Below are 24,162 nucleotides of genomic sequence, written 5' to 3'. Positions count from 1 at the left end.
CCCCAGTCCACAGACCCTAAGGGGCTACACTGGCCTTAGGATCCGCAGTTTAACGCACAATCGGGTATCCGGCCTCTAAAGATTTTTGTTCAGTAGACGTAGAGAGGGGTTAAGGCTTAGAAATCTGCATTGTCTTTCCGCTCTGGGGATTCTGAGACGGTGACCTGGGGACCTCACGCTGAGAACAGCACATTGGAGCGTGGGCCGGGGCGTTCTCGTGCGGGAGGGACGCGCGCGGCGCGGGCGCGCCGCTTCTCAGCAACGGCGCATGCGCCTGCTCGCCTTCGAGCGCGGCCGCGCAGCTTCGCGGGCCTAGCTCATCCAATCCGTGTCCCGCTTTCTCCGAGTGCGTATCCTGGCTCTGCGGCCTGCGGGAGGCGGGGGGGAAAGAGGTCGGCTGGGGCGGGGCCGGGAGGCCTGAGAAAATCTGCGAAGGTCTGCGGGGGAAGCTTTGTCTCCGGAAGTGGCCGTTGTAAACACCGTCTCCCCAGGGCTTGTCCCCTCCTGTCCCCCTTTGCCATTCGTTCCCCCTTCCCGGGTCCTAGAGTCCGTCGGGTTCCAACAGTTTTTGCTCAGACACCCCCACCTCCATCGGCCTAGGCCTCTTTCTACCATTGAGAATTGGAGCTGCCCCTGGGGTCTTGGGTGTGCGGTCTGGACCACGGGAGTCCCCTGAGGTAACCACGGGATGTGGGGGCTTCGAGGCGAGCGAGTTGGGCGGGGAGGTGTTGAGAGGAACGGTATGGGTAGCTGCAGTGAGAGTTATGGGGAACCCCGAGTTAGTTTGTGGTTGTCCTGGGGCTGTTGGTGTCGTTTGTGGGGACACGCCTCCAGCGCCTGGAGCAGGGCCTCTCCGCCCACTTGCGGGAAGATCCCCTTGGGGCACCCTAACCTGTGACTGCTGCAGCAGTACCCAGAAGACTGACTAGGGACCCAGAGGGCATGCACTTGGAGCTTCTAAGGTTTACAACTTCTGACCGCCGGGCTCTTCCCCTCCAAGAATCAGTAAGCTCAAGGACCACTCTTTTCCATCCTTAAAAAAAAAATGTCAGCCACACATTCGACACTCTATAAATGTTTGATAAACGAGTGAGTCGTGTTAGGTTGTCATCTGTAGCTTCTATTGCTTACTTTCTAGGACACTAAGAGATGTAGAAAATTTGGCTGTTTTTCCAAGGCTGTGCATTCTCTACAGAAGTAGAGCCTCCTTTTGACCGTTCTTCACTCCATCATAATTGCCCTAGGCAAGTAAATATTTTTTCATTTTAAGTAGATCTTTAATGAGTCTGCCTAAGTTTACTCACCCATTTCAGTAGGTGCCCACCTCTTTCAAATACAAAACACATCGATGTTTTGTACAGTTCACATCATTTTGGAGAGAATACCCTCCCATTTTGTTCCCTGTTTTATTGAAGGGTTAGTGCCTAGTAACAAAACAATGGTAGAGCAGAAATTACAGTGGTTTCCATGAAATGAAGAAGAAACAAAGGCAGGGCAACCTGCTAAGAGGAAAGAAGGGAGTAGTTTTAGTCTGGAGTCTGGGTATTAGTCCTGGCATAGAATTTTATTAGCTTAGTAACTTAAGGCAAATCACCTAAGTTTACTAGACATTAGATTCCTTATCTGTCAGATAAGGAGGATGCACTAAATAGGATGAAAGTCCTGTTTAATTCTAAAATTCTTTGTCTCAGCCCCCTTGTCATGGTCTTGTTTTGATGAAAGACCCAGACATCCTTTTAAAGGTGAAATACAGAAGTCTGCAGATAGAATTCCTCAACACAGATATTATTATTGAAGAAAGCCCTATGTTAGGAAAATGGGTGGGCTTAGGGGTCAGCCAGAGGTGAGTTTGAGTTCTAACCCTCTCACTGAATATCTTTATGCAGGTTACTCAACTTCTCCAAGCCTCAGTGCTCCTTATCTCTGACATGTGCATACTCACAGGGCAATCAGGAGGATTCAGTGAGAGCAGGGTATGGTTAGGGCAGTATCTGGCATATAGTAAGTGCTCAATAATAGTGGCTTTTATCTTTTCATCCCCCCTCCTCCCTTTCCTCCTGATCTGTACAGACACACTAAGAGATGAATACATTCTGGATGAGCCACTGAAGGACTCAGCTGTGAGGCAGGAAAACTTTGTACCAGCAGTGGCTCTGAAACCTAAAGTGGAATCATGTTTCTGGCTGGTATTTACTCTTAGGATGACTAGATCATTGGTTCCTTGCCCTCAGTTGCCCCATTACCAATTTCAAAAAAACTTGTTATTGAAGAAGGGTATACATAACATCCCTCATCTCTTTTAGTAGGAATGGTGAGAACAGTCCAACTCCACTATGGACAGAAGATTAATCTATTAATACATTAACATAAAAAGCTGAATTAAGCTTTGCCTTTATCGATCACTGCTACAGAATAGTCTGGTTTGCGCCTACGCGTGTGGTAGCACATTTGGATTGAGAATCCACCAGAGGTCTGAGCCCTCCTTCATTAGGAAGGACTTGTAGTTAGTTTAGATGGGGTAAGGGTGCAGGGAAGAATGAGCTGTGTTTGAAAAATCTGCAGTAGGAAGCAGAAGTGCTTCCTGGACAAGCAAGGTCTCACGTGTTCTCTGGCTGGGCGCGAACCATGTCTTGAAGGTCAATGGCAAGGCACACAGCAGACCTATGGAGTCAGCTTGAATCCAGACTCTGTCGCTTACTAGAGACATGACTTTGGGCAAGTGATTGAATATCTTTAAGCCCCAGTTTCCTTACATAAAAAGGGGAGACATTAACAATATCTTCCCTTTGGGATTGGTGTAGACAGATATAATCTATAAAAAGTTCTTAGCACTCTGTCTGGAGAGGGGATCTTTGTTGCAGTTGGCATGATGATAGTAGGAGTGACTTTGGGATAGCAGATCATTTGTTTATAGATAATGATGTACTGAATGTTTGCAAATGGAAAGCATTATTTACAGGGTTAGATACATATTGGAGAAAGGCTGATGTTGATTGCATATCATAAGGAAGTTGTTATTACTCATACAGATTAGCTAAAGTATTTTAATTTGTGGCATTTCATAGGATTTTCAAGTAAAGCTTGGGACACATTATGTGAGGAACCTGTAATTCTTGACTAGCTCCCTATTTCATTGACATTTTTGTTACTGTACCCAGCTACTTGCTTCATCATTGGTTACCTTCTTTTCCTTCCTTTTTTTTTTTTTTTAAAGTTTATTTATTTTGAGGAGAGAGCATGTGTGTGCACAGGAGAGAGGCATATAGAGAGGGAGAGAGAGAATCCCAACCAGGTCCCACATTGTCAGCTCATAGTCTAGTGTAGGGCTTGATCCCATGAACTGTGAGACAGGACCTGAGCCAAAATCAAAAGAGTCAGACACTCAACTGACTGAGCCATTCAGGTACCCTTGTCCCCTTCTTTTCACTCTGATGTATGAAAGGGGAGATTTTGCTACATCTTCTCTTCCATTTTCAATAGGATAGAACTCTGATTATAGTTTAAATTCAGCCATAGAACTGACTTTGGCTCTTCATTAATGGAGTCTTCCTAAAATATACTCTTGAACCTCAGTGTCATCAGGAGCTGATATCAGAGACAGGAAAAAAAATTAGTTGTTAAAGGAGACTTTATTTTATTTGTTTATTATCATTATTACTTTTAATGTTTATTTTTGAGGGGGTGGGAAGAGAGAGAGGGAGAGAGTAGGGGAGGAGCAGAGAGAGAGGGAGACACAGAATCTGAAGTTGGCTCCAGGCTCTGAGCTGTCAGCACAGAGCCCAGTGGGGGGCTTGAACCCATGAACTGTGAGATCATGATCTGAGCAAAGTCAGATGCTTAACCAACTGAGCCACCCAAACGCCCCTAAAGGAGACTTTAGATAGGATCTTTTCTTTGATGATGAATTTAAAATATTGGGATATAACTTACACCTCAAAAATCACTGTTTTAAAGTGTGCAATTCATTGGTTTTTAGTAAATTCACCATGTTCTGCAGCAGTCACCACTACCTAATTTCAGAACACTTCCATCACTCCCAGAAAGAAACCTTAAACCTATTAACAGTCAGACACAAATCCCCCTCTCTGTACCCTCCGGCAACCACAGATCTACTTTCTCTTTCTACATATTTGCCCATTCTGTACATTTTATATGCACAGAATCACAATATGTAGTCTTTTGTGTCTGACTTCTTTCACTTAGCATACTCTTTTCAAGTTTATCCATGGTGTGCTATGTTTCATTACTTAATTTTTTAAAATACTTTTAATTAATTTATTTATTTTTAAAGACTTTATTTTTGAGTCATCTCTACACCCAACATTGGTCTTGAACTCACAACCCTGAGATCCGGAGCTGCCTGCTCTACCGACTGAGCCAGCCAGGTGCCCTTACTTAATTCCTTTTAATTTAGCTTTATTGAAACAGCTTTATTGAATTTGGTAAACTACCTCTTCCCACACTTCTCTGCCCAAGATAAAACCAAAACACAACAGACATTATCAAAGCCCTATCCTCTTCCTGTGAGTTAGGGGTTTTATTTGTGCCTTTTGTGAGGTGTGTGTGTGTGTGTTTCATCTTTTTCACAACAATAGAAACATTTTATGTATCTACTTTTTAGCCTTGAACATTACTCTTAAGTATAGAAGAGTCTGTTCTTTTCTAGGTCTTAACTCTTTAACTTCCATTCTGAGGACAGTTTCTCTGAAGTCTGACCTTTGGGGGCATGGTGGTAAGGTGAAAAGATCTGGGGACTCAGTATCAGAAGAGCTTGATTGAGTCCTTAGTATCCATCATTTAGTTGCTACTGGCCTTAAGCAAGTCATTTAGCCTCTCTGCATCAGGTGAGTTTCCTCAATTGAAATGAGGATAATAAACGTCAGGTAAGACCATCTTTGCGTTGCAGTGTTACAAGGACGGGGGCGGGGGGAGGTCTGCGTCTGAAGCACAGGTGCAAGGTTTGGCCCTGTAGTAGGTGCTCAGTAAATTGACAGCGGTAATTGTCTGCCACTCATTCCAAACTTAGTCTTTTAGGTCCCTGGAGAAATAGGATTCTTCTCTCCATGTTACCATCTTCTTTGTCCTGGGTCAAACTATTGTAGTATCAGCTAAGTCACTAATTGTTTTTGCAGATCCCTAGGTGTTTGTAGGAATCATAATTAGGTTCTCAACATTGTGGTTGTGTCTCCATCTTGGTTGGCAAAGCAAAGCAATGGCCCAGACCAAACTAGAGGAGGAAACAGGGCCAGGAAATCTTAGAAACAAGCAACCATAACTTTTAACACTCACAAAAACAATACAAGATAGCATTCCATGAAGTCAGAAAAGCCTTCCTGAAGCTTGACTTGTACTCAAAGTTTGTGTTCGGTAGTAGAGGGTAATAGAGGGTAGGGTTTGTGTTCAGTAAAAGAAATGTGCAGTGATTAAGCATTGTATATATGCTGAATGTATTATTTCAATTTCAAATATATGAGATTGATGTAATTCTTTCCTTCTTAAGGTTGAGGAAACAGGCTCACACAGTGTAAGCTACTTGCCCACGGCCACACTCATAAAGATGCTTTATGGCATCCTAAGTTATATCTCTCTGAGTCCAAAGCTTATGGTCTTTCTTGGGCTATTGGACTTCTACTAGGGATGCCAAGGGACACTGTGGGGTCTTGATTATTTATATTTGTTTGGGCTTAATTACTGTTATCTCTGTTTAAAATATATACCCAGAGGTTTATGCATACTATAAATATAATAAAGCAACTTACTTTAAATAGTTGACTTTGTATAATTTGGATTATCTCCCATAGAAGAGGGTTCCAGAGAAGCCAGTGTAAGTGACAACTACTCTCTTCTTTATTCTTCTCTGGTCCCTTAAGAGAAGGACTTTGAAAATTACCATGAGATCATTTTTTGGGAATACTTTGGTCTCTTTGATTGTGGCGTGGCACTGCATTAAAAATATCTCACTTATACCCAGTATCTGGATGGCTCAGTTGGTTAAGCATCTGACTTCAGCTCAGGTCATGATCTCATGGCTCCAGAGTTCGAGCCCCGAATTGGGCTCCACACTGAGAGTGTGGAGCCTGCCTGGGATTCTCTCTCTCCCTCTGCCCCCCAACTTGTGGATGTGCTCTCTCTCTCAAAATAAATAAGCTCTAAAAAATCTCATATATGAAAACAGCTTTAGGGACTTAAAAATGGCCCTGGATTTCGTTTTCTTTCAAACTGAATTCTATTCCCTAGAAAAAGGTTCTACATTCCTTTTCTAGTTCAAGAGTAATTGGTCACTCTTTTTTAATTTATTTTATTTTATTTTAGTTATTGTTATTTTTTTTGGTGTATATTTTTGAGAGAGACACACAGAGAGCAAGTGGGGAAGGGGCAGAGAGAGAAAGGGAGACATAGAATCTGAAGCAGGCTCCAGGTTCTGAGCTGTCAGCACAGAGCCCAAGGCAGGGCTCAAACCACGAACCCATTAAATCATGACCTGAGCCGTAGTCAGACACTTAACTGACTGAGCCACTCAGGCACCCCTGGTCACTATTTAAAAAAAGTTTTTCTTTTAATGTTTGTTTATTTATTTATTTTTTAATATTTATTTTTGAGAGAGAGACAGAGCCAGAGACAGAGTGAGTTGGGGAGGGGCAGAGAGAGAGGGAGACACAGAATCCTAAACAGGCTCCAGCCTCTGAGCTGTCAGCACAGATATTAGGCTTTTCATAAGAGGAATTAAAATAATATAGAATCTTATTCTCATAAGAAGGAATATCTTTTTAACATTTTGCCATTTTTGCTTCTAATCTTTCTTAAAAGAAATCAAGCGCAATAGCTTTTAAAAATACAAGTATTTAAATGTTATAAGATAATTTTAAAAATACAAGTAAGTTGCAGAAAAACACAAAAATCATTTATAGTCTCAAGACTCACATATATACCCACTGTTGTATTGTTTACTATTTTAGCAGACTTCAGCCCGTCTAACCTGTAAGCCACAGACATCTCGGACGGTATTAATCATCAGTAACGAAGTATATCATTAAGAAACTGGACTATTTTGAAAGTTGGAACCTACCATGAGTTTAAACACTTCAAGTAATGCACTTGGGGATACCCAAAGGTAAGCCTCGGCTCTCTTCCTTTTGTTGAGGAGAGCTTTTGGGTTGTAAGCAGCAGGGAGAAGTGGTTGGGGTGCTGACCATAAGGATTCTTGGGGTGCACCCAGAGGAGCAGGTAGAATGCTTTATAGGCACCTGAGCCGGATGTGGGACTTTGTGCTGGTGCTGCGTCTGCGCTCCTTTGTTAACTTGTCCATGAAAGTCAAAGTGTGGGTGCTTTCTCCTGTGCTTAGAGTATTGCTTATTTGTTTCTACTTCTCTAAATCTCTTCTTCTATTTCTGCTTCTTCACATTTCTGTGTGGTCCTTCCATAGGCCAGCCCTAGTCTGCTGGCTCTGGTCTTCCCTCTTGCCCCGGCTAGTTCTCGACTTCTGTTTAGGCATTCGTTGGTTTTTGCTCCCATTCCACCCACTCTTTTACATGGAATTCATAGTCCAAGAGTTGCTGTTGCTCATCTTTTTTGCCCCGCTGATATCAGCCTTTGGGGAAGGGGCCTAGTTTTGGTTGATTCACCTTTAATGTGAGAAATAGAAAACTCTGAGTCTATTGTTTAAAACTGAGCCACTTAGGAGAGTGCAACCCAAACCGTGGTTACAAAGAAATAAGTACAGAAATTGAAAGTGTTTAGAAACTTCCATAGTCATGTAACAGTAATTTTCTGTTTGTTGAATCTGGTAATAAAACACGGGGTTGGGGCGCCTGGGTGTCTCGGTTGGATAAGCATCTGACTTTGCTCAGGTCATGATCTCACTGTTTGTGGGTTTAGGCCTCGAATTGGGCTCTGTGCTGACAGCTTGGAGTCTGCATCCTGCTTCAGATTCTGTGTTTCCCATTTTCCCTCTCTTTCTTCTCCTCCCCCCCCCCGTACTCTCTCTCTCTCAAAAATAAACATTAAAAAATTTAAAAATATAAATAAAACACTTGGGGTTGTCTTTTATCTGTTTTAAAAACTTCTTATTTAGTTACTCATTTTATTTTATTTTATTTTAAACTTGTTCTATTTTTATTTATTTATTTATTTTTTAATGTTTTATTTTATTTTTGATACAGAGAGAGACAGAGCATGATAGGGGGAGGGGCAGAGAGAGAAGGAGACATAGAACCGGAAGCAGGCTCCAGGCTCTGAGCTAGCTGTCAGCACAGAGCCCGATGTGGGGCTCGAACCCACAAATGTGAGATCTGACCTGAGCTGAAGTTGGAGGCTTAACCGACTGAGCCACTCAGGCGCCCCTTACTCATTTTAATTATCTTAAGGGCACTTGAACTCCTGATTTTGGCTCAGGTCATGATCCCAGGGTTGTGGGATTGAGCCCCACATTGCATTCCATGCTGAGTGTGAAACCTGCGAAAGATTCTTTCTCTCTTTCTGCCCTTCTCCCCTGCTCATGCTCTCTCTCTTTCTCTCTCTCTAAAAAAATTAAAAGGTATTTTACATTTTACAAAAGCATCATTTATAGGGTTGGAGGGAATAGTGCTTGCTCATGTTTAGTTTGAGCAGAACTGATCTTGACTGCCTTTTCAGCAAGGATGTGTGGGTGGGGCAAGGACCATGACTAACATGTACTTCAACTATAAATAGGATTTGCTATAGAAACATTTCCTACCTATCTTTAGAAGCTACCTTTCTACTGGAGAAAGGTAGGGAATAAAAACTAAGCTTTTTATTTTTCTAAGAGCCTTTTCACTTTTGGAGGGAACGTTTTACCACGTAAATATATACCTGTCTTGATTTTTAGTGACTAAATTATTCTTTAGAATTCTAGAATCTGGCTAAATGAAGTTAACCTTTGCTATATACCACTAATTTACTTTCTAATTCTATAGATTTGCCTTTTCTGAACAATTCATTTAAATGGCATCATACAATATGTGGTCTTTTGTGTCTGGCTTTTTTCACTAGGCAGGTTCTTCAGGTTAATCTTATTGTTAACTGGGTATCAGTATTTCGTTTCTTTTTTATTGCTAAATAGTATTCTGTTGTATGGATATAGCACATTTTGGTTACCCACTCACCAGGTGATGGACATGTCGGTCGTTTCCACTTCTTGATTGTTATGAATAATACTGCTGTGAACATTTGTGTACAGGTCTTTGTGTGGGTGCAGTTTCTCTTGTGTAGCTTCACTTAGGACTGGCATTACTTCATTGTACAGTATGTTTACGTTACATTTTTTAAAAGTTTATTTATTTACTTGAGAGAGAGACAGCACGAGTGGAGGGGGCAGCGGGGGAGGGAGAGAGAGAGAGTCCCGAGCAAGCTCGTCATTGTCAGCTCAGAGCCTGACATGGGACTTGAATTCATAAAACTGAGACCATGACCTGAGCCCAAACCAAGAGTCATATGCTTAACCGACTGAGCCACCTGGTGTCCCTATTTTAATTTTTTAAAGAAACTGCTAGGGGTGTATGGGTAGCTGAGTCAGTTAAGCATCCAACTTTGATTCAGGTCATAATCTTGCAGTTTGTGAGTTTGAGCCTCGTGTCAGGCTCTATGCTGACAACGTGGAGCCTGGAACTTGCTTTGAGTTCTGTCTCTCTCTCTCTCTCTCTCTGCCCCTTCTCTGCTCAAGCTCTGTCTCTCTCTCTCAAAAATCAATAAACGTAAAATAAATAAATAAATAAATAAACTGGTAGATTCTATTCTAAAATGGCTGTTTCCACCAGCAATAAAAGGGGCTTTTAGTTTCTCCACATTCTTGTCAATACTTATTTTCTGATCTTTTTAAAACATTTACTTTATTCCATTAGGGTTAATTAACTTGATGTGCTGTATTAGTTTCAGTTGTACAATATAAGTGATTGAATTTTTTTGATTGACTTTTTGCTTATAGCCATTCTAGTGAATGTGAAGTGGCATGTTATGGTTTTAATTTGTATTTTCTTAATGAGTAATAATGTTGAGCATCTTTGTATGTGCTCTTTTGCCATTTATATATCTTCATTGGTGAAAAGCCTATTTAGATCTTTTGCTCATTTTTAAGTTGGTTGTCTTTTTGTAACTGAGCTTTAAGAGTTTCTTATATATTCTGGATACAAAACTTTTATCGAATAAATAATTTGCACATAGTTTCTCTCCTTTGTTGCCTTGACTTCATTTTCCTTTTTTTTTAGAGAGAGAGAGAAAGCATGTGCACACCCGTGCAAGCAGTGGTAGGGGCAGAGGGAGAGAGAGAAATCCCAAGCAGGCTCCTTGCCCAGCATGCAGCCTGACCTCTGGGCTTGATCCCACGACTGACTGACTGACTGACTGACTGACCAAACTGACCATGAGATCCTGACCTCAGCCTAAATTAAGAGTTGAACACTCAACCCCATTGACTTCATTTTCTCAATAATGTCTTTTTTGAAGTGCAAATGTTTTAACGTTTTTTGGAGTCTAATATATATATATTTTTTAAGTAGACTCCATGCCCAACATAGGGCTTAAACTCAGAACCCTGAGATAAAGAGTTGCATGCTCTACTAACCAAGCCAGTCAGGCACCCCTCCAATTCTTTCCTGTCATGGGTTATACTGTAGGTTTCATATCTATGTCTCTATGAAATCTTTGCCTAACTTAAGATCATGAAGATTTTTCTCCTATGTTTTCTTCTAGAAGTTATATAATTTCAGTTTTTACATTTAGGTATGTGCTCCATTTTAAGTTACCTTTTATGTATGGTGTGAGGTAAGGGTCTAAATTAATCTTTTTGCATGTGTGGATAGCCAGGTGTTTTACCCCATGTGTTGAGAAGACTCTTCCTTGTTGAATTGCCTTGACCTTTCTTGAAAATTAATGGGCCAAATATGAGTTTGTTTCTAGAGCCTCAATTATGATACATTGATCTACATGTCTTTTCTTAATTTAATTTCCATACTATTTTGATTATTGAAGCTTTGTAGTAAGTTTTGAAATTAGGAAGAAAGTTCTCCCATTTGTTCTTTTTAAAGATTGTTTTAGTTATTCTGAGTCCTCTGCTTTTTCATATACATTTTAACATCAGCTTGTCAATTTTTTTCTGGGATTATGTAGATGTGTAGATCATTTTGGAGATAATTGCCACCTTCATAATACCTTACTCTTCCAGTACATGAATGTGAATGTGGAATGTCTTTTCATATATTTAAGTCCTTAATTTCTTTCAACAATAATTTGTATTTTTCAGTGTAGAAGGCTTATGCTTCTTTTGTTAAATTTAATCCCAACTCATTTTTTTTGATGCTATTATACATTGAATTATTTTTCTAAATTTCATTTTTGGCTTGTTAATTGTTAACATATAGAAATGTAATTGATTTTTGTATATTGATCTTACATTCTGTGACCTTGATAAAGTCTTTTTAGTTACAGTGTTTTTGTTTCTTAATGAATTTCATAGGATATTCTTAAAGGATCATGTCCTTTGCAGTTAAAGATAGTTTTACTTCTGGGATGCCTGGCTAGTTCAATTGGTGGAGCATGTGACTCTTGATCTCGGGGTTGTGAGCTCAAACCCCACATTGGGCAGAGAGCTTACTTAAAAAAAAGACAGTTTTACTTCTTTCCTTCTAATATATATTCTGTTTGTTTGTTTCTGCATGATTGTACTGTCTAGAACCTCCAAAGGAAGTGGACATCTTTGTTTTGTTTCCAGTCTTAGGGGAAACTTTCAGTTTTTCACCAATAAGTATGCCAATTATAGATTTTTCATAGATGCTTTTTGTCAGATTGAGTAAATTTTCTTGTATTCCTAGGTTGTTGAGTTTTTAAAAAATTTTTTAAATGTTTATTTATTTTGAGAGAGAGAGAAGGACAGAGGATGAGAAGGGGAGGGGCAGAGAGAGAGGGAGACACAGAATCTGAAGCAGGCTCCAGGCTCTTAGTCATCAGCACAGATCCTGATGCAGGGCTCAAACCCATGAGAGAGATCATGACCTGAGCTGAAGTCAGATGCTCAACTGACAGAACCACCCAGACACCCCAAGTTTTATTTTTTAATCATGAATAGGTATTGAATTTTGTCAAATGCTTTTTCTTTATCTATTAAGTTGATTAAGTTTTGTCTTTTATTTCAGTTAAATGGTATATTATGTCAACTGATTTCCAGGCATTAAGTCAAATTTCTATTTTTGGGATAAATCCCACTTGGTCCTGCTGTGTAATCCTTTTCAGATGTTGCTAGATTGGGTTTGCTAATGTTTTGTTGAGGATTTGTTGCATCTCTATTCATGAGGGAAATTTCTTGTGATGTCTGACTCACTTTGATCTTAGGTAATGCTGGGTTAATAGAATGAGCTGGAAAGTGTTTCCACCTTTTCTAAAGTGAGGGTTGGTATTATTTCTTCTTTAAATGCTTGGTAGAATTTACTAGGGAAGCCATCTGGACTTGGGCTTTGTGTTTAGATTTTTAAAATTATAAATTCAATATCTTTACCTGTTATGGGTCTATTCAGATTTTGTTTCTTTAGGGGTTAGTTTTGATAATAAGTCTTTCTAGAAATTTGTTCATTTGATGATTTCTGACTTGTTGGCAGAAAATTGTTCATAGTATTTATTATAATCCTGCTAGGTTGGCATTCCCTCTTTCATTCTTTATTTTTAAATTTGAGTCTTTTTTCTTTTTTGTCAGTTTAGCCAAAGATTTATCAAGTTTTTTAATCTTTTCAAAGAACTAAATTTTGGTTTCATTGATTCTCTCTATTGTTTTTTTTAGTTTTATTTAAAAAATTAACCTTACATATTTAAAGAATTATTTAAAGAATCTAATGTTCTAGAAGACTTACTGGTATTAGGAAAAATAGCAGTACTCATTTGCTTGATCACTGCCTTGATCCCAGAAACCATAATTTTCAACTCTCCAAGACGATTTTTACTTAAAAAAATTATTAAGTTTTTTTATTGTGACCCTCAGAATTTTTTTTTATTTTTAGAGAGAGCAGGGGAGGGGCAGAGGGGGGGAGAGAGAGAATCTTAAGCAGGCTCCATGCTCAGTGCAGAGCCTGACTCGGGGCTCTATCCCATGACTCTGGGATCATGACCTGAGCCTAAATCAAGAATTGGACACTCAGCTGACTGAGCCATCCAGGTGCCCCTTAAAAAATTATTTTTAATTTTATTTAAAATTTTGTACTTTCTGTATTGAAGTATAGCTGACACACAGTGTTACATCATTTTCAGTACAAGATAGTGTGATTCAACAAGTCTATATGTTATGCTATGCTCACTGAAAGTGTAGCTGTAGCTACCGTTTGTCAGTATAGTCTGGGCAGGGGCCAAGCTAATCTCCTCTGTATCGTTCTGGTTTTGGTATATGAGCTGCCAAAGCGAGCACTGTTGCCATACTCTGAGATGATTTTTAAAATCTGTATCTCTTAAAAATTTTTTTAAGTTTATTTATTTTGAGAGGGAGAAAGAGACAGAAAGAGAGACTATAAATGGGGGAGGTGTAGAGAGAGAGGGGAAAGAGAATCCCAAGTGGGCTCTGTGCTGACAGCAGAGAGCCCTACGTGGGGCTCAAACTCAGGAACTGTGAGATCGTGACGTTAGGCAAAGTTGGACACTTAACCAACTGAGTCATCCAGGAGCCCCTGTATCTCTTAAAATTTTTTCATATTGATGTTAGATTTTTCAGGTTTAGCCATTATCTATTGACTTCCCAGTATAGAAGATAATAATTTCATTTTTATTCATGTTTGCCTCTTTTTTATGTCCTTCTTATATTTATTAATATTCCAATCTTGGTTAAGTTTCAATGTTTATGGTGTTATAATTTTGAAAACTTTCCAGTTGAGCCTTTGAGTAGTTTTTTCTCTCATATATTGTTTTTCATGGATTTGACAATTGTTTCATTGATTGCTTAGTTTGCTTAATGAATTTATCATGACTTCAACTTCATATTGCAACCAAGTCATATAAATCTCTCAGTGTATTCAGATAGTTGAAGTATTCTGGCTTATTTTTTTTAATTCCAGCATATTTAACATTCAGTGTTATATTAGTTTCAGTTGTACAATATAGTAATTCAACAATTCTGTACATTACTTAGTACTCATCCTGATAAGTGTGTTCCTAATCCCCTTCACCTGTTTCATGCAAACCCCTGATGTATTATTCTCTTGTGTTCTGTTTGCATCTTCTTCAAGAAATCACTCCTGAAAGCTTTGGCCAGTCCAGTAGTGCAGCTGGGACAGATCGCCATTTAGGTGCTGTGTGTTGCTGTCCAATTATTTCCTGGTGTTCCTTTCTTTACTATCCTGGAAGTCCCTTTGATGCTGGGTTTTTTGTTTGTTTGTTTGTTTGTTTTGGTCTTACCCTATTTTTGGGATCCCCTGTCTTACTCTTTCTCAGTTTAGGTCCTTATTTTAGTGGAATCTTCCATCAGCCACTTCATGGGAGGTAAATGTTTTGGTACTTTGTAGATATGTTTTTCTCATTTCCTTGTCTTTGAAAAATAACTTGTTGGGCATAAAATTCTAAGTGGAAATTATTGTTCCTGGGAATTTTTTTCAGGCATCCCGGAGATTTTTCTTTTACGTTTAGTTATTTCACCTTCCTTTTCTTAGTTTGTGTTTTGATTTCCAAGAGTTCTTTTCTCATTCTCTTGAATATTTCCCTCTTTATTACATTCAGTTTTTGTTTTATAGATATTATATCTTCTCTTTTTTGCCTGAGGATACGGTTTTTTCCTTCTTTTTAAAGCTATCTTTCCCCTGCATAGTCTTTCAGGATTCTTGCTCCGCCCCCACAATTTTGTCTTTTTCTGACTCTTGCTTCCTAACTTCTGGTGATCTTTAGCTGTCTGTTAACATTTAAAAGAGGGGGACACCTGGGTGGCCCAGTTGATTGAGTGCCCAATTCTTGATTTCAGCTCAGGTCATGATCCCAAGACCATGGGATTGAGCTCCATGTCAGGCTCTGCATTGAGCATGGAGCCTTTTTGGGATTCCCCACCCCCTTCCCTCTGTCCTTGCCTCCCTCTTTTACTCCCTCCCACTCTCACTCTATCAAATTAAAAAATAAAAAAAATAAATGTAGAGGGGCATCTGGGTGGCTCAGTTGGTTAAGCATCCAACTTCAGCTTAGATCATGATGTCACGATTAGTAAGTTCAAGCCCTGCATTGGGCTTGCTGTTGTCAGTGCAGAGTCTGCTTTAGGCCTCCTGTTCCCTTCTCTTTGTACCCCTCCCTTGCTTGCACTCTCTCTCTCAAAAAGAAACAAACATTTAAGAAAATAAAGGTAGGGGCCTATCAAGTGGCCTGGAAGCTCAGCATGCAAGGCTTTGTGTTTGTGGCATTCTCTTAGTGTGATGTAGTTAAGCTGTTGATTGGAGAACCCCTAGTATCAGCGTCCTTAGGTCTTTTTCACCTTGCTGGTTAGATTCTTTAAGGAAGATCCTTCCATTCTCTTCTTGGCTGCCATTGTTCTGGCAGGCAAGACGTTTTAGAAGACCAGAGGTTTCATTTATTACGTAAGTTTAACTTGAATCTCCTATTTTTGTTTTTCTGCCTCTCACACGGTATGCATCTGATGTCTCTAATGCAGAGACCTTCTGTTTTATCCTCTCTGGGGAATAAACCCTTACCTAGTGTTCTGCCAGAGTGGGGAAGAGATCTGTACCCGGTCGTGTTGTATATGGGGTAGAGGATCTGAGAATCTCATTTGTTTGGCAGACGTTAAACCAATTATCTTGTTTTCTGCTCTACTTTTATCCCATTTACAAAGCTGTTGTCAACTAATTGAGCTTTTTGGGGCTCAGGTGTAAATCAGGTTGCTTTCCTCACTTTTGGCTTTAAATTCAATTCTCCTATGTAAATCAATTACCACTTATCCAACTGCTTTCTGACTTCTAATATTTTATTACTATTTTCTCAGTATCTGTGCTTTTTCTCTTTGTGGATTTTTATCTCTTAATTCTCTTGGGTGTTATTTTCATTAAATTTCTAATTTTAATTTTGGGAGAGAGTGCTTTAGTCTGCTGTTTTCTTTTTTAATATTTATTCATTTATTTTGAAAGAGCGGGAGAGAAAGTGCAAGTGGGGGAGGGACAGAGAGAATCCCAAGCAGGCTCCACGCTGTCCACACAGAGCCTGTCATGGGGCTCATCTCAGGAACTGTGAGATCATAACCTGAGCCGAAGTCAAGAGTTGGATGCTTAACTGACTGAGCCACTTAAGCACCCCTAGTCTGCTGTTTTTATGCCCGAATCTATATTCTGTTACTTACACTTTCTCTTTTTGTAATATGTATTTATTACATTTGTGATAACTAAAATACAGTAGTTAAAAAAGTAAAAAGAACTCAATATTTTCTGAAGTTACATAGCTTGTGATAGGATCATTCTTTAAGTACCATCTTGAAACGGTGGTTTCTTTCTAACCGTACACTCCTTTGTATTTCTACCTAGATTTTGCAATTAGTATCTTTTATTAGACTGTAAATTTCTTTAGGGCAAAGACCATATCATGTTCCTTGTGATTTCTGAAAAATAAGTCATTAGAATACCAGAAATGCTGGAAATTATACTTAGTGAGAATTATATTTTACTGTCTCATTTTATAGGTTGAAGAATGCCTCCTCTGAAGTAAAACAAATGTTTAAAAGTGAAACAGAGTTGGATATTACTGCTGATCTCAGAAAGAAACTTCATCGGGCTAAGAAAGAAAAATTAGAAATCACAACTAAGCACAATGCAGAGGTAGAATTTTTTTCTCTCAAATAATGTTAAAAGCAGAGTTTGATTATTTTTGATTCACTTCATATTACAGACTCCATATTTAACATCACCATGACATTCTTGTGCTTAAAGAGAATTATAAGAGGGGTGCCTGGGTGGCTCAATCAGTTGAGTGTCCGGCTTCGGCTCAGGTCATGATCTTATGGTTCGTGGGTTCAAGCCCCACATTGGGCTCTGTGCTGACAGCTAGCTCAGAGCCTGGAGCTGCTTCAGATTCTGTGTCTCCCTCTCTCTCTGACCCTTCCTTGCTCACGCTCAAAAATAAAATAAAAAACATTAGGAAAAAAAAGAATTATAAGAAAGTAGGTTTTTTTTTTTAATACATTGGAATTGTTTAGGAGTGTTAATTAGTTTAATGAATTATGTTTTTGTGTTGTCTTAAATTAATTTTAATTAATGAGTTAAACTTGATAGAAAACAATGAATGCCTTTAGCGACTAAAGGGTTTCTAAATTAGACATTTTTAAAAATTTAATTTAGTTCTTTATGGCTTAGTCATGGGGCAGTCTTAAATAGATTTGAATATGGAATTTTAATTTTTTTTAGGAGAGAGAGCCAGAGAGTGAGTGTGAGGTGGGGAGCGGCAAAGGGGAGGGGAGAAAGAGCGAGAGCAAGAGCAACAGAGAGAGAGAGAGAGAGAGAGAGAGAGAGAGGGAGAGAGAATCCTAAGCAGACTCCACACCCAGCATGGAGCTCAATGTGGGGCTTGATCCAACAATCCTGGGATCATGATCTGAGCTGAAATCAGGAGTTGGACACTCAACTGACTGAGTCACCCAGGTGCCCCATGGACTTTTAAATCAGTGTAATTCATAAATTATCCTAGTTTATTTTTGTTTTATTATATCATATCTTTTACTACTATGTATTATATGTATAAATATATATTTCATGTTATATATTACAAAGATGGTAGCTCTCTTTCCCTCTGTGATAAATCATAAATTATATGTTTATGTCTCTTCTGTCTGTTGTATTTTTCTGTTTTCTTGTTTTTCTCCATTTAAATCTTTTTTTCTCTCTCTCTCTGTTTAAATCTTACTAGTTCTTTAAGCTCAGCTTAGGCAGCCTGGTGTGGTGGCAAGACTATCTAGTTACACAAACCTGCACTCACTCTTGGCCCTTCCATTTACAAGATATGTGACCTTGGGCGAGTTCTTTATCCTGCTCATTGTTGTTTTCCCACTGTGAAATGCTGGTCTCAAAGGGTTGTTGTGATAAGGGAAAGCATGTTTGTGAAGTGTCTGTGCACTGTAATGGTAGCTGTAATTTATTGGCCTTTATGCATAAACAGTGTGTTGACCTTCCTTTTTTGCTAGATTCTGATGCTGTCCTGTCAGGAAACCTTTTAAAGCCTTCCTTGGTGAAACTAACCCCTCCTCTCTCTGCGCTCCCACGTCCTGTTACTGTTGTAGATATTTGAGAGCTAAACCATGTAGCTCATGCTAGCCTGCTCTTCGTTCCTCTGGAAGCTTCCTGAGAGCTGGAAGCAATGATCATGTGCTGTCTCTGTATCTTCTGTTTCCCATTGGCCCATAGTAGGTCCTCAGTGGCTGTGTGTTGAATAAAATACCTAGGTTTTTTCGGGTTATCTAAGGAAGAGTAACTTCTGATTAAAATAACAAGCAGTGAATATATGACTGTTTTATTTGTACTTTAAGTGGCAATTGAGGTAATCTTAAAGGGTAATTGAAGTAATTGCTTTTATTTACATTGTAATATTATATACTGAACGTGAAGTGATATTTGTTAAATGTGTGTTATTGCAGTCTTCAAAATTTACTTTTCAAAACCAAATGTACATTTTACTTGAGAATAATTGTGTCATGATAATCATTCATCTCTACTCTTTCACGTCTATTTGCAGTTGTTATCCAAATTCTTACTTAGGCCGCACTATTCTCTCTCTTTTTTAAAGGTTATTTATTTTGAGAGAGAGAGAGCGTGGGTAGGGGGCAGAGAGAGACGGGGACAGTGGATCCAAAGTGGGCTCTGTGCTGACAGGAGAGAGCCTGATGCAGGGATCGAACTCGTGAACAGCATGATCATGACTTGAGCCAAAGTCAGATGCTCAGCCTTGACTGAGCCACCCAGGTGCCCTGCACTGTTCTCTTTTCTTTAACCAGAATGTTTTGAAATATGTGTTGATATTAAAGAGATAGGAAATTATTTCAGGGAAGAAGGATAATTTTCTTACAATAGGCAGTTACAGTTGATTTAACTCTAATTTTGTATTACTCTTCATTCTTACTGTTTCAGCTATTTGTTTAGATGATTTTACTCTTATTATGTAGTAATTTTTTTAGCCATATAATCTCTAAATATGTCCCATTATAAAGCAAGGCAGAGAGGAATGAAATTGTCTAAGAATTAAGGCCATATATTTGCTTTATCAGATACTTCCAATGCGAACACAACATCATGCTTGTAATCAGCCTAGAATATCTTTAAAATCTGGAGTACCCAGCTGGCTCAGTCGGCAGAGCCTGTGACTCTTGATCTCAGGGTTGTGAGTTTGAGCCCCATGTTGAGTGTAGAGGTTACTTAAAAATTAAAAAAAACCTATATCAATTAGTGGATGAATGGATACAGAAAATGCATGTGCACACACTTGTACACACACACACACACACACACACACACACACCCAGAGGACTATTATTCAGCCATAAAAAAAAGAATGAAATCTTGCCATTTGCAACAACATGGGTGGATTTTGAGGGCATTATGCTAAATGAAATAATTGTCAGACCAAGAAAACTACAGTATGATCTCATATGTGGAATCTAAAAACAAAAACCAAAAAACCAAGCTCATAGATACAGAGAACAAATTGGTCATTGTCAGAGGTGGGGTGTAGGGTGTGGGCAAAATGGGTGAAGGGGGTCAAAAGGAACAAACTTCCAATTATAAAAGAAATAAGTCATGGGGTTGTGATCTACAGCATGGTGATTATAGCTAATAATACTTTATTGTGTATTTAAAAATTGCTAAGACAGTGAATCTTAAAAGTTCTCATAACAAGAAAGAAATGTGTAATTATGTCCAGTGAAAGATGTTAACTAGACTTATTGTGGTGATCATTTTGCCATATATACAAAATATGAAATCATGTTATGCACCAGAAATTAATGTAATGTTATATGTCAATTATATCTCAATAAAAATAAAATAAAATACATATGTTTAAAATCTCTAGGAATTTTATTGTTGTGGGTTCTTGGACGAGTTATTTAATTTTTCTGAGCCTCAGTTTTCTTTGATAGGTATGGAAAGAACAGATTACTGTTGAGATTTATTAGTAGGCAGTGGAGATGGAGAGAGGGATGACTCAATGCTTCCAGATGAGACTATGTTGCATTGATTTGGATGACTGGAATGGGACAGTGCCACAAGATTTTCAGTGTTGCGGTGGTTGTTAAAATCATGTAAGCACAGTAATATAGATGTGTGAAATAAGATATGCAAGCATGAAGCTACTCAGATATCTCCTTGGCCCAGATGGTGATGATAGAGCTAGAAAATCTAGAGAAATGAGAGTGGGAGAGGATAAAAAGAGCAATTTTAGCCAAAAGGTCCTGGGAGCCATGGACTGGCCAAAAAGTAGACATTTTAGATCTCAGGACCCAAAGATATTGTTTGACTGATCTGGCCAGTCCCCTTAAGAGTAGAGGTTCTTAAACTGAGGTCCTTAGAAACAGAGACATTAAGAAATCCATGTACTTGGATGGATTTTTATTAAAAATAAAATTAAAAAAATTTATTTATATTTGTTCATTTTTGAGAGACAGAGAGAGACAGTGCATGAGCAGGAGCAGGGCAGAGAAAGGGACACACAGAATCTGAAGCAGGTTCCAGGCTCTGAGCTGTCAGCACAGAGCCCAGTGTGGGTCTCAAACCCGTGGACTGTGAGATCATGACCTGAGCTGAAATCAGACTCTTAAAGTCAACTGAGCCAGCCAGGCACTCCTAAAAAGAAAAAATTATATTTGATGTTTATTACCCTCTAACTCCTATTAAGCATTTCTTTCAGTTATGAAAGGCATAACCCAGTTAGCCCTCCTTTAACAAACCATAGTAGTATTAGCAGTACTTTTGACTTTATCCTCACTTGAAGTCACAGATACACAATTCAATTATTGCAAGTATTTCAAAATATTGTTTATACTTGGCACTACTTTGAAATGACAGTGGTTGTTAGACCTGTAAGTAGAACTTGTTGTTTAGTGTGTCATTAAAGAAGTATATGATGGCATCACAAATTTGCTTTTCTTATGCATTTGTTTTTATACTTTGATTCTTCTTGTTGTCCTGTGTGGTTTATTTTATGCATCTAATTATTTTGTTCTGAGAAGTCTTTGCCAGACCGCAAGGAGGGCCATGGCATAAAATTTGTGGAAAATCTTTCTTTTAGAGGCTGAGGCATTCTCTAGAGGGCATAAAGGTAGATATGGGGGATGACGTAGCTGGCTGAGCATAAAGATGTTAAAGAACGCAGACGTGTTTTAAGAAGGAGGGAGATACCATTTTGTGGCTGTTGCATGTGTTGAAGCTTAAGTGAGAAAATCTCAGGGGCAGAGGATATGTTTCTGTCAGCTGCGTGGGTAGCAGAAGAAATCAAATATGGTCCTGTCTGGAAAAAAAGAGGGGCATTAATAGCAGGAATTGGTTGTACAAGTGATGGAAGACCTAGGAATCCAAATAGGGAATGATGAGGCCACTCAGATTAGTAACAGCAGGAAACTGCCACCACCCCTAGGCCAGAGGGCCAACGGGAAGAGGCGATGTGACCAGAATCCTGAAGTTGGGGCTGTCTGGTGGGAAGTAGAGCCATGGTAAGGGCTGTGCAGTGTTGGGGTGTTAAGAGGGAAGGGATGTAGAGATGGACCTCAAAAGAGATGCTGCTGGAAGTAGAGATATTTGCCAATGGAGCATAGGAATTGCATAATAGAGTAGATGAAGCGGGTTGGGGAATGGATCTGAGATCAAATGGGCAAATGATTGGCAGTCCACACTATATACTTCATCTTGCCACCCTTATATTCATTTATAACTCCTATGCAGGAATATCTTGTGGGTTGCAACTCAAATATTCTCTATACAAAGATACTCCCACCCTTGCCAAAATGAGCTAAAGGCTTATTGGTTATTCCAACCATCTCACAAATGGTACACATCCTCACTGTCAGGTCTTTATAATTTGGGGCCTCATGAATTTAATTGGAAAGTTATTACTACCAACATTCTCATATGATGCCAGAGTGGAGGGGCAAAGAAAAAAAATCACTGTATATATATATATATATATATATATATATATATATATATATATATATAGTTAGTTGTTATATATACATAACAAATGTTCAAAGCAGCTACAGTTCTTATTCTTAGAGATGGTCCTAAGGTTACAGTGATGGAAAGAATGACTTTATATTTCGGAGGCTCAAGTTAGGATTCTGCTCACTAGACTTAGATCTTTTCTGTTTTGTTGTTGTTGTTGTTCTTTGTTTTGTAAATTTAGATCAGATAATGCTTTAGAAGTGCTTCTGCAATATGGTAGGCATTAGCTACATGAATCTTTTGAGCATTTAAAATGTGACTAGCTTGAATTAAGATGTGCTGTAAATGTAAAATACTAGATTTGAAAAACTTGGTACAGAAAATGCAAAACATTTCACTAATCATTTTTTGTAGGATGTTGAAATAATGATAGTCTTGGATACATTGGGTTAAATAAAAGATTAAAATTAATCTCACGTATTTATTTTTACTTAAAAATTTTTTTAAATGTTTTATTTATTTTTTGAGACAGAGAGAGACAGAGCATGAGCAGGGAGGGGCAGAGAGAGAGGGAGACACAGAATCTGAAGCAGGCTCCAGGCTCTGAGCTGTCAGCACAGAGCCCGATTCGGGGCTTGAACCCACGAATGTTAGATCATGACCTGAGCTGAAGTCGGACGCTTAGCCTACTGAGCCACCCAGGCGCCCCTATTTTTACTTTTTAAAATACTGGTACAAGAAAATTTAGTTACACATGAGACTTGCATTATATTTCTTTTGAACAGCACTGCCTTAGAAGGCTGCCCATCTCTTGAATTCCTGTGTACGCCATAATCAATTAGCACCACAACTACTTGGTGTCAGAACCGCTATGCTTACGACTATCCTTCTGGAACCTACTGAGAACGGAGCTGGTTAATTGCTACCACCTGGACTTTGCCACTCTGGAATTCCATTATTTTGATGGAAACTGGGGAGTTCATTTCAACTGTGATATATTTCACCATTATCTCCATCATCTCCTATAATCTCTGGGATATGGAGATTAGCCACCAGAGCTTTCTAAGGATGCTTATGTTGTCCCCTCCAGTGTATTTTATAGCATTTTAATTAGGAAAAGACTGTCCTTTGCACTCTTGAAGAGGACGTAGTTGGGGAAAAGGCAAGTTTTGGTTTGCTCACAATAAAATCACACCCATCTCAAGTCTCCATGCTGGCATTTTGACTTTATTAAGCCATTGTAAGCAGGTGTTGAATTCAGCGTACAGTCACCCATCCTAGTAAACTGTTAGAACGAGCTTCTTAAATCCAAATCAATCCTGCATTCTGCACATTCCTGCTAATATAAGATTAGCAAATCTTGCATTTTTTTGCTACAGAAGCTATTTTTCCTGGAGCAGGCTATGTGTTTCTCCTCCTGCGGCACACTAAGATCTGAGTCTGTCTATGGTGACAAAGAGTGGTGGGTGAGATGTGGGTCTTTGCAAATCCTCTTGCAAGGCAACTGTTTCAGGTGCACTCATTAGTCTTAAAGCAAGAGGCTTAATAATAATAAGCAAGGCTAATCGTCTCAGGGAGGAGATACTGCTTATGTTGGTTAGGGATGTTGAGAGGGAGTTTGGAAGTTTGTAATTTTCAGGTTTGTCTAATTCAAGAAGTCCTCATCCCGTCTCCTACCTCCTACTTAATGCCCAACTGATACATACTATCTTAACATTAGAAACTTGGTGAAACTCTTCATCCAACTTGTAATGTAATTCAGCATTTCCCAGAATTAGGTTTTGTGTGTGGTCCTTAGTCTTGTCTGGGGCTACAAGATACAAGAGATTCTTTTAAAGTCAGCATAGAAACTCTGGCTTTCGGACTATTTGAGCTGAGCTTCTAAAGCTCTGAGACACTAAAGAATGATTGTGTTAATCAGGCAATTATAGAAGAAATTAAAAAATATATGGAAACTAATGAAAATGAAAATACAACAATCCAAAATCTCTGGGATGTAGCAAAGGCAGTCCTAAGAGGAAAGTATATTGCAATCCAGGCCAATCTCAACAAACTAGAAAAAGTGCAAATTCAAAAT

General features: G+C 39.0%; 1 protein-coding gene and 1 non-coding gene across 2 annotated transcripts in view; one reads left to right on the top strand and one right to left on the bottom strand.

Moving 5' to 3' along the window:
- Positions 1 to 537: 537 nt before the first annotated feature.
- Positions 538 to 24,162, top strand: part of CCDC171 (coiled-coil domain containing 171) — a 287,055-nt gene continuing 263,430 nt past the window's right edge. Inside the window, exons 1-4 of the mRNA XM_029919663.1 lie at positions 538 to 677; positions 4,667 to 4,844; positions 6,960 to 7,111; positions 16,628 to 16,763. Coding sequence (XP_029775523.1) covers positions 7,068 to 7,111; positions 16,628 to 16,763 — 180 coding nt within the window. The 5' untranslated portion in view covers positions 538 to 677; positions 4,667 to 4,844; positions 6,960 to 7,067. The remainder of the gene's footprint in view (positions 678 to 4,666; positions 4,845 to 6,959; positions 7,112 to 16,627; positions 16,764 to 24,162) is intronic.
- Positions 13,295 to 13,399, bottom strand: LOC115277161. The gene has a single exon (XR_003902267.1). It is a non-coding gene; the product is annotated as a U6 spliceosomal RNA (small nuclear RNA).

This window comes from Suricata suricatta, chromosome 13, assembly GCF_006229205.1.
Source record: "Suricata suricatta isolate VVHF042 chromosome 13, meerkat_22Aug2017_6uvM2_HiC, whole genome shotgun sequence".
Classification (NCBI taxonomy): domain Eukaryota; kingdom Metazoa; phylum Chordata; class Mammalia; order Carnivora; family Herpestidae; genus Suricata; species Suricata suricatta.
This window is presented reverse-complemented; position numbering and strand designations above follow the sequence as displayed.